The sequence below is a fragment of the Ailuropoda melanoleuca genome, chromosome 10, assembly GCF_002007445.2.
Source record: "Ailuropoda melanoleuca isolate Jingjing chromosome 10, ASM200744v2, whole genome shotgun sequence".
NCBI lineage: Eukaryota > Metazoa > Chordata > Mammalia > Carnivora > Ursidae > Ailuropoda > Ailuropoda melanoleuca.
In genome coordinates, this window is record NC_048227.1 from 15,420,692 (window position 1) to 15,438,716 (window position 18,025).

An 18,025-nucleotide genomic window follows, 5' to 3' on the forward strand; every position below is an offset into this window, starting at 1 on the left:
AGCCAAATTATGGAAGCAGCCAATGTGTCCATCAATAGATGTATGGATAAAGAAGATGTGGTTCATATATTCCATCGAATATTATTCAGCCATAAGAAGAATGAAATCTTGCTATTTGCAATGACATGGATAGAGTTAGAGCATATAATGCCAAGGGAAATAAGTTAGTCAGAAAAAGACAAATACCATATGATTTCACTCATATGTGGAATTTAAACAAGACAGGGGTGCCTAGGTGGCTCAGTCATTAACGTCTGCCTTCAGCCCAGGGTGTGATCCCAGGATCCTGGGATCGAGCCCCACGTCAGGCTCCCTGCTCTGCTGGGAGCCTGCTTCTTCCTCTCCCACTCCCCCTGCTTGTGCTCCCTCTCTCGCTGGCTGTCTCTCTTTCTCTGTCAAATAAATAAATAAAATCTTTAAAAAAATGAGTAAAGGAGAAAGAGAGAGAAAGAGAGAGAGAGAAAAGCCAAGAAACAGACTCTTAACTATTGATAATAAACTGATGGTTATCAGAGGGGAGAGGGTTAAATAGGTGATGGGGATTAAGGAGTGCATTGTCATGAGCACTGAGTGTTGTATGGAAGTGTTGAATCTCTACATTGCACACCTGAAACTAATATTACACTGTATGTTAAGTAACTGAAATTTAAATAAAAACTTTAAGAAAGAGTAAAACTATTTAAAAAATAGGCTCTTATACAATTCCTATCTTCCCTGAGGCTGTTGACTTATATATACTATGGGATCACTAATATGACTATTGAGGCTTCTTGTGAGGTATAAATGCTATAATCTTTGCAAAGTTCCTGATACGCAGTGTCTGGTTATAACAAATAAGTACGAATTCTGTTTCTTCCATTTTCTTTTGTTATTTTTCATACATCATTTACTCTAAGATTTCACAAACTAAACAGTTTTCTGAGTTGAAAAGCTGAGTAATGTAAACTTTTTATTTATCTTCTGCATTATATTGACTTTAGATATTGTCTTAAAGATTTTGACCTCTCTAATTTTACCTCTAGGAATTCATAGGGAATACTTTTTTTTAACCAAAATTAATCCATAAATTAAATACTGTTAATTATTAAATATTTAACATGGTGCTTAATAATTTTTATCTTTGACATTTCTTGTATATCAACCCTTCTATTCAGACAATCTATGTAACTTCTGACAGATCATGAATTTATTTTGTATATCAACCCTTCTATTCAGACAATCTATGTAACTTCTGACAGATCATGAATTTATTTTGCATATTCCTGCTCAAAACCCTATTTTACCTGGGATTATTCTTCTTACTTTGCTTTTCATCTTCCCCAATCTCCTGTGGGTTCCACATTAATTTTCAGATCCCTCTGACTCTCACCTCCCAGAGTGACCCTTTAATTTTATTTAGAATTCATTGAGACATATATAGTATATTTATTAATATATTCTAATTGTATATCCATTAACTAATTATCATAGTTTTTTTCCTTAATATTTTCCATTTTAACTTGTATACTGGAGTTAAAAGTTGTTTAAATATTATTTCCTCAACATATTTGTGTTTCAGGGTAAAGATAATGTGAAAAAAATTGTGTCTTGTAGAAATATTTTTTATTTGTATTCCCCACAGCAGAACCCCTTGCTTTAGGCTCTGCTCAGTAGGTAGTTTTCAGTTGTGTGCATGGCCTGGTGATAATGGTTGCAAAAATTAATTTGCACAAATTTACTACCACGTTTTAAAATCTGAGACAGGGTAGATACATTTTTTTGAATAAACTTACTATGATATTCTTGTCTCTTTTGATTTCCATAACAGAAATAAGTAACAGAGTAGGCCATACTGTTGTAAGGGAACATAATTAAAGTTGTTTTACTTTTAGGGACAATTACCTTTTGCTGTAGTAGGGAGTATGGATGAAGTGAAAGTTGGAAAAAGAATGGTCAGAGGCCGTCAGTACCCTTGGGGAGTTTTACAAGGTAAATGTGATGAAAGTGAGCAGGCTTGCCTTGGAAAGTGTGTGTGTGTGTGTGTGTGTGTGTGTGTATTCTCATAGTCTTAAAATATTTTAACTTGAGTCAATATTGGTAGTTATTACTACACAGTAAATTAAGGGTTACTAATGAAGAGCACAAATTCTTTTCCATTTAAGCGAATTCTTACTTTGACTATAATTCGTTCTCATAGGCGTTTGCTAGGTGGTGCTCTAAACAAAAATTCACGGAGGTTTGGTACAACCTCCTCATTTACCCCAACCTCACATAGGCATAGTATCTCTCTATGCATAAACAATTGCATTCAGAATGTTGGAAAGTGGTTTGAACAAAAGAACTTTGAACAACATTAAAGCATAATGCCAGTGTTTAAAACCTGTTACATAAATTAATTACTACTTAATTTATAAAGCATTTTTAAGTGGTCACTAGACAAAAAGGATGGTAAACTATTTTTAAGATTAAAAAATGTAATTTACCTTTGGAAAAATTACACTTAAATATTTATATTAGCTATCTAACATTGTCTTGAGTTGATATCTTATAACAACAGGCAGTCATTTATTCTCTGGTTTATATAGTTGTAATACAAATTATTGGGGATTGGATTATTATCTCCACTTGTACTAGTTTCCAAAATGTTATTTTATTAATTCATATATTAAAAATTAAATTTATGAAACACACTTAAAAACAATATATTTTAATGAATATTAAATTTGGTTACAATATCATGCACGATAAAATATATATAGTGCCCAGTAGTATGGATATGACAAATATAGGAGAGAGGCATGTAAATTTTTTGGTTGATTTTTAAATATTGACTAATTTGGTCTCATAAATATGGGATATAAATAGTATTTGAGAACTAAAACATGCATAATTTTTAATGCCTTCATGGTAGCAGGATTTACATTAATGAAATTACTTACTTTAGTGAAATTATATTACATTCTTTCTTAGTGCTCTGTGAAATACCTTGGGGGTAGTTTGTAAAATACTAACAGTTATTAACAAAAAACTATGTCATACAATAATATAACATGTTAATTCACGGTTTCCTATTTATTCTTTGGCTAAAACATTTAAAGCAAATTTCCTGATCCAAATATAAACTCTCCCTATAATAGATATGTACCATATAATCATAGTTACAAAGAATTATATATATTAATTATAACAGTCTCTCAGCTGTTATTTTAAATGTGTTTTTCATGCATACATTCACTCAGGAATACTTAGTGGGTGCCAAGGATTGATCATGAGTGTTGCTGCTTTCTTATTTTTCTGCCTAGTGGAAAATGAAAATCACTGTGATTTTGTCAAGCTCCGGGATATGCTTCTTTGCATAAATATGGAAGACCTGAAAGAACAAACCCACATTCAGCACTATGAACGTTATAGGTGCTGCAAACTGAAAAAAATGGGCTTTACTGATGTGGGTCCAGATAACAAGCCACTTAGGTGAGTGGAGGAGATCTTGTCAGAACAAGCTAGTGGGTGATTTAGAAATCCCTTACAACCATGAGATTCAATCATTTGGGAATGAGAATAGCTGTACATTTCACATTCTGGGTCATCCTGAATTGTATGTTTTTTTAATCATCAGACTTGGATGGAGTTATTAACAGCAATGTAATTCAGGGGCCCATTTATATGCTCAAATATGAATATTCAGTATGTGTGTATGGTGAAATGTGTACCCAGAAGAAAAATACTATTTTGTTTTTATTTTTGTATTCATATGAAATAGATGTTCATGGAGGAGATTTTCAAATATTGGCAAAGATTGATAAAGGCTGGCAAAGGATATTGAGAAGGATGGCAAAGGACATTGAATATTGGATGAAGGAAAGAGGAGAAGCAACAGTAACATTGTAGAAGTCAAGTGAAAATAGTTTGAGAGCAGGTGTATTTAGTTATATTTAAGAGGAATAGGATTTGTACTATAAAGAATTACAGTGAGGTATGATCCAGGTATATCAATTTTTTAGGTACTTCGAAGACAACCAAAATTGAACTGGCTATCTTAACTGAATTGAATTTTGAAAAATGCCTGACTTAATTTTCATATTTTTATTTTGGGAGAAGAGATGGACTTTTTAATAAAGATGTTGTGGAAACCAGATTTTTTCCACTCTTAATGTCAATTTAAAAAAATGAAGTATAGTTGATACCCAATATTACATAACTCTCAGGTTTACAAATAATTACTTGATAACTTTATACATTATGCTATGCTCACCACAAGTGTAGCTACCATTGGTCACCATACAACACTATTATAATACCACTGACTATATTTCCTATGCTGCACCTTTCATCCCCATGACTTCTTTATACCATAACCAGAAGCCTGTACCTCCCACTCCCTTTCACCCATTTTGCCAATCTCCCATTACCCTTCCCTTTGGCAATCACCAGTTTGTTCTCTGTATTTATTCTTCTGTTCCTCCTTTTCTTGTTTGTTTATTTGTCTATTCTTTTGCTTTGTTTTTTAGATTCCACATATAAATGAAATTATATGGTATTTTTCTATGTCTGACATTTCCCTTAGCATAGTACTCTCATGGTACTCTCTAGGTTCATTCATGTCACAGATAGCAAGATTCCTTAATATTCTTTACACACACACACACACACACTCACCCACACACCCCACATCTTATTTATCCATTCATCTGTTGATGGAAACTTAGGTTGCCTCCACATCTTGGCAATGGTAAATAATGCTGAAATAAACATAAGGATTCATATATTTTTTTCAAATTAGTGTTTTCATTTTCTTTGGGTAAATAACCAGTAGTGGAATTACGGGAACCTATGGTATTTCTATTTTTAATTTTTTAAGGAAACTCCATACTGTTTTCCACAGTGGGTGAACCAATTTCCATTCCAGCCAACAGTGCATGGGGGTTCCTCTTGGCCACATCCTCACCAAAATTTTTTTATTTTTGTCTTTTTGAGTCTAACAATTCTGACAAGTGTAAGACAATTTCTCATTCTGGTTTGATTTGCATTTCCCTGATGATAGTAATGTTGAGCATTTTTTCATGTGGTTTTTAGCCATCTGTATATTTTCATTGGAAAAATGTTCATGTTCTCTGACCATTTTTTATCAGTTTATTTTTTTAGTGTTGAGTCATATAAGTTCTTTATAATATTTTGGTTATTAGCCTCTTATCAGATATATCATTTACAGTTTTTTTTTCCATTCAATTGGTTGTCTTTTCTTTTTGTTGATCATTTCCTCCACTCTACAAAAGCCTTTTATTTTGGTGTAGTCATAATAGTTTATGTTTCCTTTTGTTTCTTTTGCCTGAGGAGACATAGCTAGAAAAATGTTGGTAGAAAAATGTTGGCCAATGTCCCGGAGATTACTGCTTATGTTTTCTTCCGGGAGTTTTATGGTTTCAGGTTTCACATTTTGGTATTTAATTAATTTTGAGGCTCTTTTTGTGTATGGTATAAGAAACTGGTCCAGTTTCATACTTTCACATATAACTGTTCAGTTTTCCTGTACCAGTTAATGAAGATACTGTCTTTCCCCCATTGTATATTCTTGCCTCCTTTGTCATAGATTAATTGACCATATAAACGTGGGTTTGTTTTGGGACTCTCTACTATGTTCCATTTATCTATGTATCTATTTTTGTGCTAGTACCATACTATTTTGATTATTAGATGATGGTGATGATGATGATGATGATGCCTGGCTTTATTTTATTTTATTTTTACTTTTAAAAGATTTTACTTATTTATTTATTCATCAGAGAGAGAGAGAGGGAGAGCACAAGCAGGGGGAGTGGCAGGCAGAGAGAGAAGCAGGCTCCCTGCTTAGCAAGGAGCTTGATGTGGGACTCAATCCCAGGACCCTAGGATCATGACCTGAGCCGAAGGCAGATGGCTTAACTGACAGGCCCACCCAGGCGTCCCTGCCTGGATTTATTTTAAATAAGAACCTTATAAAGTAGAGGTTTCCCTAAATTTTATTATCAAAAGATGTGAAGGGGCGCCTGGGTAGCGCAGTCGTTAAGCATCTGCCTTCAGCTCAGGGCGTGATCTCGGCGTTCTGGGATCAAGCCCCACATCAGGCTCCTCCACTAGGAGCCTGCTTCTTCCTCTCCCACTCCCCCTGCTTGTTGTTCCCTCTCTCGCTGGCTGTCTCTCTCTGTCAAATAAATAAATAAAATCTTAAAAAAAAAAAAAAAGATGTGAAGAAGTGTGATATATTGAAAAGTGGTGGTAACAAGAAATCACTAATATATTTGTTTCACAATTCTAGTACTCTTTGGGCATACTCTCTATATATTATTTAATACTGCACCTCACTTTTTTACATCTCATGATATAGAAATTTCTATTTCTATACATGAAGAAAATGTTGGTATATGCCCTTTCATGGGACTTAACATACAATATATATTTTTACAGGTTTATTTATATTACCATTTTAATATGAGAGTAATAATGTATTTTTTATAGTTTTCAAGAGATCTATGAAGCCAAAAGACAAAAGTTCTATGATCAATGCCGGAGGGAAGAAGAAGAACTGAAACAAAAGTTTATGCAGCGAGTAAAGGAGAAAGAAACAACATTTAAAGAATCTGAAAAAGAGGTAGGTACACTAGTCTGGTATAATTTGTATTCAGTTTTATGTGTATTGTTAATTTGGAGTTTTAGTCTCAAAGTTTCAGTTGATGATTTTGGAGATATTTGCTGTTTTTCAAAAGGTAGCTATTTCCAATATAGGTTTTGAATACAAGCTTTAAAAATTATAGTCAGCAATTTTATTTTTTTCTACAATATGTAATTTGCTTTTTTAAAAAATGAAAATAATTTTGTAAAACCTATTTACCTTTATTTTACAATTTGAATTTTCATTCATGAATTTTAATTTATAGCAAATTAGAGCTATTGACTTCTATGAAGAGTCCTTACTTTCTAACACTACTACTGCATTAGTAAATTTTCTTCACTTTTATAAGTAAGTGGGTAAATGTTGACTAACACAAGACTTAGAGAACTTTTAGTTGGTGAATTATGTGAGTTTCTTTTCATTTCATTCCTTTATATTTCCAAAGAAATGGGAAAAAGACTACTTATATAATTTTGATTTTTTGCACCAATGCCTTTTAAACAAAAAATATATTTGGAATCATAAATATTGTTCTCTAAGTGAATGTGGTTTTAACTTAAGAATTTAGTTTTGAGCAGAAATAGGTAAATTGAAACATGAACTTTTTCAATAGAAGCAAGATAGTGACTAGGTGCTGTATACCAATGTCTCAATCATGGATAATTGAACTGTATGTAATAAAAATTCTATTAGCTTAGGGATGAAGGTAAAGTTTTGGAAGTATTCGAGGGTTTCCTATTGAATCCAAGAATAGGAAGCATAGCTGGATCTTACGATAACTTAAACCCAGAGTAGGAAGTGACCAGAAACAAAATCAACCATTTAAATTCTCTGTTTTTCCTCTACCTTACTTGTGTACATCTGCTTCATTTTTGCCCTCCGGACATCAGTTTTTCTCCAATTCTTCAGTTACATGTTCCCTCAAGAAAAACCAAACACAGTCTAAAATTGGTTGTGCAAAGTGATGAGGAGCCAAAATTCTTAACAAAGATTAATAAATGACTATAGAAAAAAATTCTGGTAGAAATAAAATGACCAGCATTGTAAAAAGCATCCATACAGAACAAAGTGAGAGGAAACAGGGCCACCAGGCTTTCTCAGAAAAGGAACAACTTAATTATTGAAAACATGAAAAGTAGACAGAAACTGGGATTAGCTGACATGGAAAGTGGAGGCTTACAGATGTAAAGTAATCTTTTTAAGCACATCTAGCAGACAGATTAGTCAGAATTCAAAATTACAACTTTATAATTTTAAATACTTAAAAACATAAATTTGTACATTTCCCACATTGCTAGAGATTTGCTCATCTTTTCATTTTTTTAAAGTTTTTAATTTTAGTTGACATACAGTGTTTTATTAGTTTCAGGTGTACAGTATAGTGATTCAACACTTCCATGTGCCATGCTGTGCTCATTACGACAGCTACAGTCCTTAATCCCCATCAGTTCTTCCCCTCTGGTAACCATCAGTTTGTTCTCTAGATTAGAGAATCCGTTTCTTTCTTTCTTTTCTTTTTTAAGTTGTTAATTCACATACAGCTCAATATTGGTTTCTAGAGTAGAATTCAGTGATTCGTTACTTACATAAAACATCCAAACTCATCACAACAAATGCTCTCTTTAATACCCATCACCCATCCAGCCCAGCCTCCAACCACCTCCCTCCATTAGCCTTCAGTTTGTTCTCTATCATTAAAAGTCACTTACGGCTTGTTTCCCTCACTCCCTTTTTTCTTTTCCCCTTTCCTGTGTGTTCATCTGTTTTCTTTCTTAGATTCCACATATGAGAGAAATCATATGATACTTGCCTTTCTCTGATTGACTTATTTTGCTTAGCATAAACCCTCTAGTTCCATCCATGTTGTTGCAAATGGCAAGATTTCATTCTTTTGATGGCTGCATAATACTCCATTGTATATATATATATACCATGTCTTCTTTATCCATTCATCTGTTGAAGGGCATCTCAGCTCCTTACACAGTTGGGCTATTTTGGACGTTGCTACTATGAACATTGGGTGCATGTGGTCCTTCTTTTCACTACATCTGTATCTTTGGGGTAAATACCTGGTAGTACAATTGCTGGGTCATAAGGTAGCTCTATTTTTAACATCTTGAGGAAGCTCCATACCGTATTCCAGAGTGGCTTTACCAGCTTGCATTCCCACCAACAGTGTAAGAGGGTTCCCCTTTCTCCGCATCCTTTCCAACATTTGTTGTTTCCTCCCTTGTTAATTTTTGCCATTCTAACTGGCGTAAGGTGGTATCTCAATGTGGTATTGATTTATATTTCCCCAATGGCTAGTGATGTTGAGCATTTTTTCATGTGTCTGTTAGCCATTTGTGTGTCTTCTTTGGAGAAGTGTCTGTTCATGTCCACTTCTCATTTCTTGACGGGATTATTTGTTTTTTGAGTGTTGAGTTTGAGAAGTTCTTTATAGAAACAGAGGGGGAAATGAACCACGAGAGACTATGGACTCCGGGAAACAAATTGAGGATTTTGGGGGGGGGAATGGGGTGATGGGCTGGCACGGTGATGGGTATTAAGGAGGGCACATATTGCATGGAGCACTGTGTGTTATACGCAAACAATGAATCATGGAACACTACATCAAAAACTAATGATGTACTGTATTGTGACTAACATAATAATAATAAAAAAGAAAGAAGCTAGATTCCAAAATAAGAAAGGAAGTAAAATATATATAATGCAATGAAAGGAAATAAAAAATAAAATAAATATATAAATTATGTATAAATAGAAAAACTTAAGAAAGGATAAAAATTGAAAAAAGAAAATAACTGAAAAAAAATAAAAAAGAATAGAAGTACAAAGGATGCTAGATACTATTTTGTCCTCTAGTTGAAGCTTTGCAGCCCTCTGTCATCAGTAAAGTTGGTGTGAGAGAGTTGTTCGTGCTTGTCTTCAGGGGGAGGGACCTTGTTGCGCTGATACTCAGATGGTCTTGCCCTAGTGGAAAGGTGCCTCCCATGCGCAGGGAGGCAGGGCTTGGTGTAAGCGGCTCTTGGCTCCACTAGGTGGTGCTGTTTTGTTCCCTGAAGGCTTTAAGCGCTCCTGGGCAGGGTGAATATGGTAGATCCCTGTTCTCTAGCCCCAGAGCTGAAAATTCGTGTCCCTCGCTTTTCAGTGAGCCCTCATAGAAGAGAAATTAATAAGTCTTGTCTCCCCAGTTTCCATGAGAGTTCTGTGTTCACCCTGCCAGAGTCCAGGCTTTTTTATCTCAGGCACGTGACTGATTTCAGAACTCCAAATTTTAGGGACTTCCATGGCATGCATGCATGCTGTTCCTCACAGAAAGGGTCTCACCATGCTTCTGTCTTCTGCTGAATTTGTTCCAGGAAAGCAGTCACACGACCGTACAGCAGTTCACAGTTTAAGAAAACACAGAGCAGAAAGCCAGTAACTAAACTGGCTGTTCTCAGCCATCTTCCATGCTCCTGTGCCTGGGAACAGTGCGTCACTTAGGCACCACCCATTCTTGTGACCAAGGGGATCCTCGGATCATGGTGTCACACGTGACATTCTGCCCCACTTCACCTGAGCACCTTTAAGCCAGGCTTGTCTCCCACTGTAGCTGACTTGTAAAAGTACCGATTTTGCGCTCCACTGCTTATAATATTTTGCAGTAGCCTCCTTAAGAAGGTTCTCTCCCTGCTGCCTTATACCCAGCTGTATCACACCAGATTCAAGTCTCTGTACCTCCTACCTTCCAAAAGGTGGTCGCTTTTCTACTTGTAGATGAAGCATTTCTTTCTTCTTTCCCCAGACCTCAGATTGATATCTTGGGTGTTCAGAATGATGTGATAATTCTAGTTGTATTCGAGGTATGAGACAAACTTAGGATCCCACTACTCCTCCACCAAATGCATCTTAACTCCTCCCCAAAATGCAACAGATTTCTTTACACTGATTTTGTGTCCTGCAACATTTGTATTTGTGTATCAGAAATGCAAATGATTTCTGTGCGTTGATTTTGTATCCTGCCACATTACTGAATTGCTGTATGAGTCCTAGTAATTTGGGGGTGGAGTCTTTTGGGTTTTGCACATAAAGTATCATGTCATCTGCAAAGACAGGGAGTTTGACTTCTTCTTTGCCAATTTGAATACCTTTTATTCATTTTCGTTGTCTGATTGCTGTTGCTAGGACTTCTAGTACTGTGTTGAACAATAATGGCGAGAGTGGGCGTTCTTGTCGTGTTCCTATCTTAAGGGAAAGTCTCTCAGGTTTTCCCCATTGAGAATGATATTCGTTGAGGGCTTTTCATAGATGGTTTTTATGAAATTGAGGAATGTACCCTCTATCTCTACACTGTGAAGGGTTTTAATCAGCAAAGGATGCTGTATTTTGTCAAATGCTTTTTCTGCATCGAGAGGACCATACAATTCTTGTCTCTTCTCTTATTAATGTGTTCTGTCACACATTGATTTGTGAATGTTGAACCACCCTTGCATCCCAGGGATGAATCCCACATGGTCGTGATGGATAATCCTTTTAATGTACTGTTGGATCCTATTAGCTAGGATCTTGTTGAGAATTTTGGCATCCATATTCATCAGGGACATAGGTCTGTAATTCTCTATGTTTAACTTTTTGAGAAACCTCCATATGTTTGCCATAGTATCTTCACCAGTCTGCATTCCCACCGACTGTACAAGAGTGTTCCACTTTCTTCACATCCTCGCCAATCCCTGCTGTTTCTTGTGCCATTGATTTTAGACATTCTGCAGGTGTGAGGTGATATCTCATTGTAGTTTTTATTTGTATTTCCCTGATGATGAGTAATACGGAGCATCTTCCCATTTGTTTGTTGGCCATCTGTATGTCTTTTTTGGAAAAATGTTGGTCCATGTCTTCTGCCCATTTTTTAATTGGATTATTCATTTTTGGGGTGTTGAGTTTTATATGTTCCTATATATTTTGGATAGCAACCCTTTACAGATCTGTCATTTGCAAATATCTTCTCCCATTCCATAGGCTGCCTTTTAGTTTTGTTGATTGTTTCTTTCACTGTGAAGAAGGTTTTTGAATTGTTATGGCCAATGTCAAAGAGGTTACTGCCTGTATTCTCCTCTAGGATTTTGATGGTTTCGTGTCTCACATTAAGTCTTTCATCCATTTTGAGGTTATTTTTGTGTATGGTGTAGGAATGTGGTCCAGATTCATTCTTTTGCATGTTGCTATCCAGTTTTTCCAGCACGACTTGTTAAAGAAACTGTCTTTTTTCCATTGTATATTCTTTCTGCTTTGTCAAAGTTTAATTGACCATAGAGTTGTGGGTTTACTTCTGGGTTTTCTATAGTGTTCTATAGTTTCATGAATAGATATTGTACTTTGTCAAATGCTTTTTCTGAACCTATAGTGTTGATCTGTGTGTCTGTTTTTGTGCCAGTACTATACTGTTTTAATCCCTACAGCTTTGTAATATAGCTTGAAGCCCAGAATTGTGATGCTTCCAGCTTTTTTTTTTTCTTTTTCAAGGTTTCTTTGGCTATTCAGTTTCTCTGTGGCTCCACACAAATTTTAGAATTGTTTGTTCCAGCTCTGTGAAAAATGCTGTTGTTATTTTGATAGGGATTGTATTAAATGTGTAGATTGCTTTGGGTAGTATAGACATTTTAACAGTATTTGTTCTTCCAATACATGAGCATGGAGTGTTTTTCCATTTCTCCGTGTCATTTTCAATTTCTTTCATCAGTGTTTTATAGTTTTCAGAGTACAGATCTTTCACCTCTTTGGCTAGGTTTATTCCTAGATATCTTACTGTTTTTGGTGCAGTTGTAAATGGGATTCTTTTTTTTTTTTTTTTAATTTCTCCTTCTGATGCTTCATTGTTGGTGTGTAGAAATGCAACAGATTTGTGTACATTGATTTTGCATACTGCAACTTTACTGAATTCTCTTATTAGTTCTAGCAGTTTTGGGGAATCTTTCAGGTTTTCTATATAGATTATCACGTCTTCCACAAATACTGAAAGTTTTACTTCTTGCTTGCTTACTTGGATGCCATTTATTTATTTTTGTTGTCTGATTTCTATGGCTAGGACTACCAGTACTATATTAAATAAGAGTGGTGAGAGCAGGGGCGCCTGGGTAGCGCAGTCGTTAAGCGTCTGCCTTTGGCTCAGGGCGTGATCCCGGCGTTCCGGGAACGAGTCCCACATCCGGCTCCTTCGCTGGGAGCCTGCTTCTTCCTCTCCCACTCCTCTGCTGTGTTCCCTCTCTCGCTGGCTGTCTCTCTGTCACATAAATAAATAAAATCTTTAAAAAAAAAAAAAAAGAGTGGTGAGAGCGGACATCCCTGTCTTGTTCCTTACTGTAGAGGAAAAGCTCTCAGTTTTTCCTCCTTAAGGATTATATTAGTGGTAGCTTTTTCATATATGGCCTTTATTATGTTGAGCTATGTTCCCTCTAATCCTACTTTCTTAAGGGCTTTTTCATGAATAGATATTGTACTTTGTCAAATGCTTTTTCTGAATCTATTGAAAAGGTCATATGGTTCTTGTCCTTTCTTTTACTAGTGTAGTGTATCACATTGATTGATTTGTGTATATTGAACCACCTTTGCAGCCCAGGAAAAAATCCCACTTGATTGTGGTGAATGACCTTCTTAATGTATTGTTGGATTTGGTTTGCCAGTATTTTATTGAGAATTTTTGCATCTGTGTTCATCAAGGATATTGGCCTATAGTTCTCTCTTTCTCTTTTTTTTTTTTTTTTTGGAGTCTTTATCTGTTTTTATCAAGGTAATGCTGGCTTCATAGAATGAATTTGGAAGTTTTCCTTCCTCTTCTGTTTTTTGAAATAGTCTGAGAAGAAAAAATATTAACTCTTCTTTAAATGTTTGGTAGAATTTGCCTGGGAAATCATCTGTTCCTGGAATTCTGTTTGTTGGGAGTTTTCTGATTACTAATTCAATTTTTTTGCTGGCTATGGGTCTGCTCAGGTTTTCTATTTCTTTCTGTTTCAGTTTTGGTATGAACTTTATCCATTTCTTTTTTTTTATTTTTATTATGTTATGTTAGTCACCATACAGTTCTTGATGTAGTGTTCCATGATTCATTGTTTGTGTATAACATCCAGAGCTCCATGAAATACGTGCCCTTCTCAATACCCATCACCAGGCTACCACATCCGCCTAAAACCCTCAGTTTGTTTCCCAGAGTCCATCGTCTCTCATGGTTCAATTCCCCCTCTGTTCCCCACCACTTTCATTTTCCCCCTCCTTCTCCTAATGATCTCCCTGCTATTCCTTATGTTCCACAAATAAGTGAAACCATATGATAATTGTCTTTCTCTGCCTGACTTTTTTCACTTAGCGTAATCTCCTCCAGTCCCATCTATGTTGATGCAAATGTTAGGTAATCATTTTTTTCTGATGGCTGAGTAATATTCCATTGTATATATGGACCACATCTTCTTTATCCGTTCATCTGTTGAAGGGCATCTTGGCTCCTTCTACAGTTTGGCTATTGTGGACAATGCTGCTATGAACATTGGGGTGCATATGGCCCTTCTTTTCACTACGTCTGTATCTTTGGGGTAAATACCCAGTAGTGCAATTACTGGGTCATAGGGTAGCTCTATTTTTAACATCTTGAGGAATCTCCATACTGTTTTCCAGAGTGGCTGTACCAACTCGCATTCCCACCAACAGTGTAAGAGGGTTCCCCTTTCTCCATGATGGTGTGTTTTGGCTGCTCTATGCTGGAGGTCATTCATCTGCAGAGGCTGTCCTTGCCAACAGTGGGCAGTGTTTGGTCTCCGGTCTGAATGTGATGAGTTTTAACTAGGTGTGCTCTTGTCAGCTTGTGAAATGAGACTTGACACCACTTCTTCCAAAACTAAGGCCCTGGAGTACCCCTTGGTGGGGAGACATAGTGTGGGAGTGGGTGGGTGGAGTTTGTGCTGGTGTTCTCAGGGAGGGGCCCGCCATACTGGGACTGAGGCAAGCTTGACGAAAAAGGGCAGTCCTTCCAGAATGCTTGGTGTAAGGAACTTTGGCAGCCAGTGTCAATGCTGTTCCAGCAGGTGGCTCTGTGTTTATGCTGAGAAACTGGTAGGTGCCAGCCAGGTTCTTTGTTTCTGGAGAGAAGTCTCAGTGAATGCTGCCTCTTAGGTATGCACTCTGAGAAGAGCAAATAATGTTTCATCTGTGTGCCCCAGGTGTTCCTCAGATTGCTGTTTCCAAGCCATATGCCCCTGGGTTTTCTGCACGTCTTCGCTCCAGGAGCAGGGCTGTGTCCTCAGGGCTCTAGCCCAGCCAAGACTGTTGACATTTAAAATTGCAGGCTTTAAGCCTCACAGGTTGCAAGAACTCACAAAGCTCAGTCACTCTTATTTTCCAAACCAGTGGCTTTGGTGAAATGTTCTCCTGGTGTGTTCCCTTGTGTGGTCCTCTGTCTCTTGCCCTTCTCTGTGACCACAGCTCCCTCCCCTTCACAGCACCTGTGATCCATTTCTCCCCTAAATCACATCTTTCACACTTCATACCTTTTCAATGTGGCCTCCTCTCTCCCTTTAGTCGTGGAGTTTGTTCTGTCAGTCTTCTGGTTGATTTTTGCCATATTTAGATTGTTATTTAGTTGTGTTTGTGGGATGAGGTGAGCCTCTGGTCCTCCTGCTCCACTGCCATCTTCCTTCCATGCCTCACCTTCCCATGTTTAAGTGAAACTTTTTCTCACTGATTTTGCTCTCATTTATAGATACCACACTCTCTCATCCCCAGCTTTTTCAATTGTGTGTAGACATTCATTTCCTTCTCAGGCATGAAAATGTAATTCTAAGAGATACCCAACTTCAGCAGAGGAAAAATAAATTTTTATTTAAAACCATGGATCTCAGGGGCGCCTGGGTGGCTCAGTCGTTAAGCGTCTGCTTTCAGTTCAGGGCGTGATCCCAGAGTCCTGGGATCGAGCCCCACATCAGGCTCCTCCGCTGGGAGCCTGCTTCTTCCTCTCCCACTCCCCCTGCTTGTGTTCCCTCTCTCGCTGGCTGTCTCTCTCTCTGTCAAATAAATAAATAAATAAAATCTTTTAAAAAAATAAAAATAAAACCATGGATCTCAAACTTGGCTGCCCATTAAAATCACCTAGGAATTTCTAAAAGCAGTGATGCTCAGGTTTCCACTCCGGGTAGTGTGATGCAACTGATCAGTGTGCAGCCTGTGCGTTGGGAGATGGGCGAGCTTACTGAATGATTCTAATGGCCATCTAGCGTCGGGAATCACTAGTGTTAACGACGCACTTGTGTCCTTCACAGCCATATAAGCCAGCTAATTAATAGTGTGGCAGTTTAAGCTCCTAGTCCGCTTGTTTTTCAAAAAGTCAAACTGAAAACAAGTCTGTCCTTCATACTTCTATGCCGTAGTAGCTATAGCTGTAAAAATCATACGTCCTCTGATGCATATAAGCAATCCTTATGTTGAATAAAGTCATGCTAAAGACCTTCCTCTAATGGAAACTAAGGTGATATTATCTCCTTCTTATGGTTAATTAGGCTCATTTTATTTTATTTATTTTTTTTTGGTGCAAAATTGGTGGTTTATTAAAGCACAGGGACAGGACCCGTGGGCAGAAAGAGCTGCTGCCTTGGGGTTGTGAGGGGTGGCTGATTATACACCATGGGGTTGGGGGAGATAAGAGAAAAGGGAGGTTGAGAAAATACTTTCTTTTTTTTTTTTTCTCTTAGTGGTTTTTTTTTTTAATGATTTTTTATTATATTATGTTAGTCACCATACAGTACATCCCTGGATTCCGATGTAAAGTTCGATGCTCCATTAGTTGCGTATGACACCCAGTGTACCATGCAATACGTTAATTAGGCTCATTTTAAGTCCCACAGATCAAATAAGATCTCAGAAGCAAAAACAAAGTAACTGAATGAGGTTTTTGTTTCTTCCTATAATTACGCTAATCTTACTTAACAAGGAAATTTTCAGACTTTCTTTTAATATGCCTTTATCAATTAAAGTGTCAAGAAACATTTTATAATCCATGTCATATTTTAATGTACGTATTTTTAGTGGACATGGGTCTATCAAATTTTACTGAAAGAGATTTATGGGAAAATGTAGTGTTATGGGAAAATGTAGAGTTGAAAATATATACCTCATTAGGAAAAATTTCTACAATTGAGTGTTTTTCATAACTTTGTGTTTTATTGCATTTGGTTCAATGGGGACACATTTAAAATTAAAAGAAATTCCATATCTGATTATTTATTTTAAATATGAAATTTTGAAACTGTTTTTAAAATCAAGCTCTGCTATAATGTAGGCTATGTTTGATAATTAGTAGAAAAGACAAACATATTCCTGGGAAGGTACCACAATAGTGTGCTTCGAGTCACAACTGCACATTTGTTTCACAGCTACAGGAAAAGTTTGAGCATCTTAAAAGAGTCCAACAAGAGGAGACAATGAAACTTGAGGACGAGAGAAGACAACTGGAAGAAGAAATAATAGATTTTTATAAAATGAAGGCTGTTTCTGAAACGTTACAGACTCAAGTGTGCACCAATATAAAGAAGGAGAAAGAGCGTAAGAAATAGTCCTCTCTTCCCTTTCTGTATAGGGTAGAACCCTGTCACTCTCAATTCTGTCTTCCTGAGAGACGATCTTTGTAGTACTGACTGTACTCATTTTTAAAATTTGTTTTCTTACTGTATATGTTCCCCTCAAGAGCAGGTACCCTGACCATCTTGTCAGATTCTGTATCCTCAGTGTTTATAATAAAGACTAGCGGAGTTTCCACTCAATAAATATTTGCTAAAATGAAAAAAAAGCAAAGGAATTATATAGCACAGTGTAAATAGTGTTGATTAGCTGTGGGATTTTTTTTTTTTTTTACCATACCTCTGGCTGTAACTCCAGTGCACATCTTTAAATATATCTAAATATAAGTCGGGGATTTGTTTAAAAAAAAAGAACTAGGGGATTCGTTCATGAGCTATAGGCATAAAATATGGTATAAAAAGGTAATCTTAGGAGAGAGGAGTTAAGATGGTCAAGAAGTAGGGGGATTCTGGGCTTTCCTTGTCCCTCAAACAAAGCTGTATTTGGAAATACAAATATCTGGAATATTTGGAAAACCAAATATTGGTTTTTGGAAACCCAGGAAATCAATCCGAGGATTGGAAGAAGGATCTCCACAGTTGGAGCAGGTGTGAGGTACATGGAAGTGAATTGGGGAAGAGGAGAACTGCTGTGCTGCGGAGGGGAGGGAACCGTTCCCACAAAGAGAGGAAAGGGAGAGTGGGAGAGAGGGGATGAGAGAGTGAGGAGTCAGGTTCCCACAAGAAGAAAACCTTTTGGACCAAGACTGAGGAGTGGGGAGAACTGAGTGGAACAGGTTTTTCGCAGTGTCTGGAGCTCGTG

General features: G+C 36.8%; 1 protein-coding gene across 1 annotated transcript in view; it reads left to right on the forward strand.

The window, feature by feature from the left end:
- Positions 1 to 17,394, forward strand: part of SEPTIN14 (septin 14) — a 135,469-nt gene extending 118,075 nt beyond the window's left edge. Inside the window, exons 11-14 of the mRNA XM_019806489.2 lie at positions 1,872 to 1,968; positions 3,282 to 3,450; positions 6,472 to 6,604; positions 17,020 to 17,394. Of these exons, the coding sequence (XP_019662048.1) occupies positions 1,872 to 1,968; positions 3,282 to 3,450; positions 6,472 to 6,604; positions 17,020 to 17,199 (579 nt within the window). The 3' untranslated portion in view covers positions 17,200 to 17,394. The remainder of the gene's footprint in view (positions 1 to 1,871; positions 1,969 to 3,281; positions 3,451 to 6,471; positions 6,605 to 17,019) is intronic.
- The last annotated feature ends 631 nt before the right edge of the window (positions 17,395 to 18,025 follow it).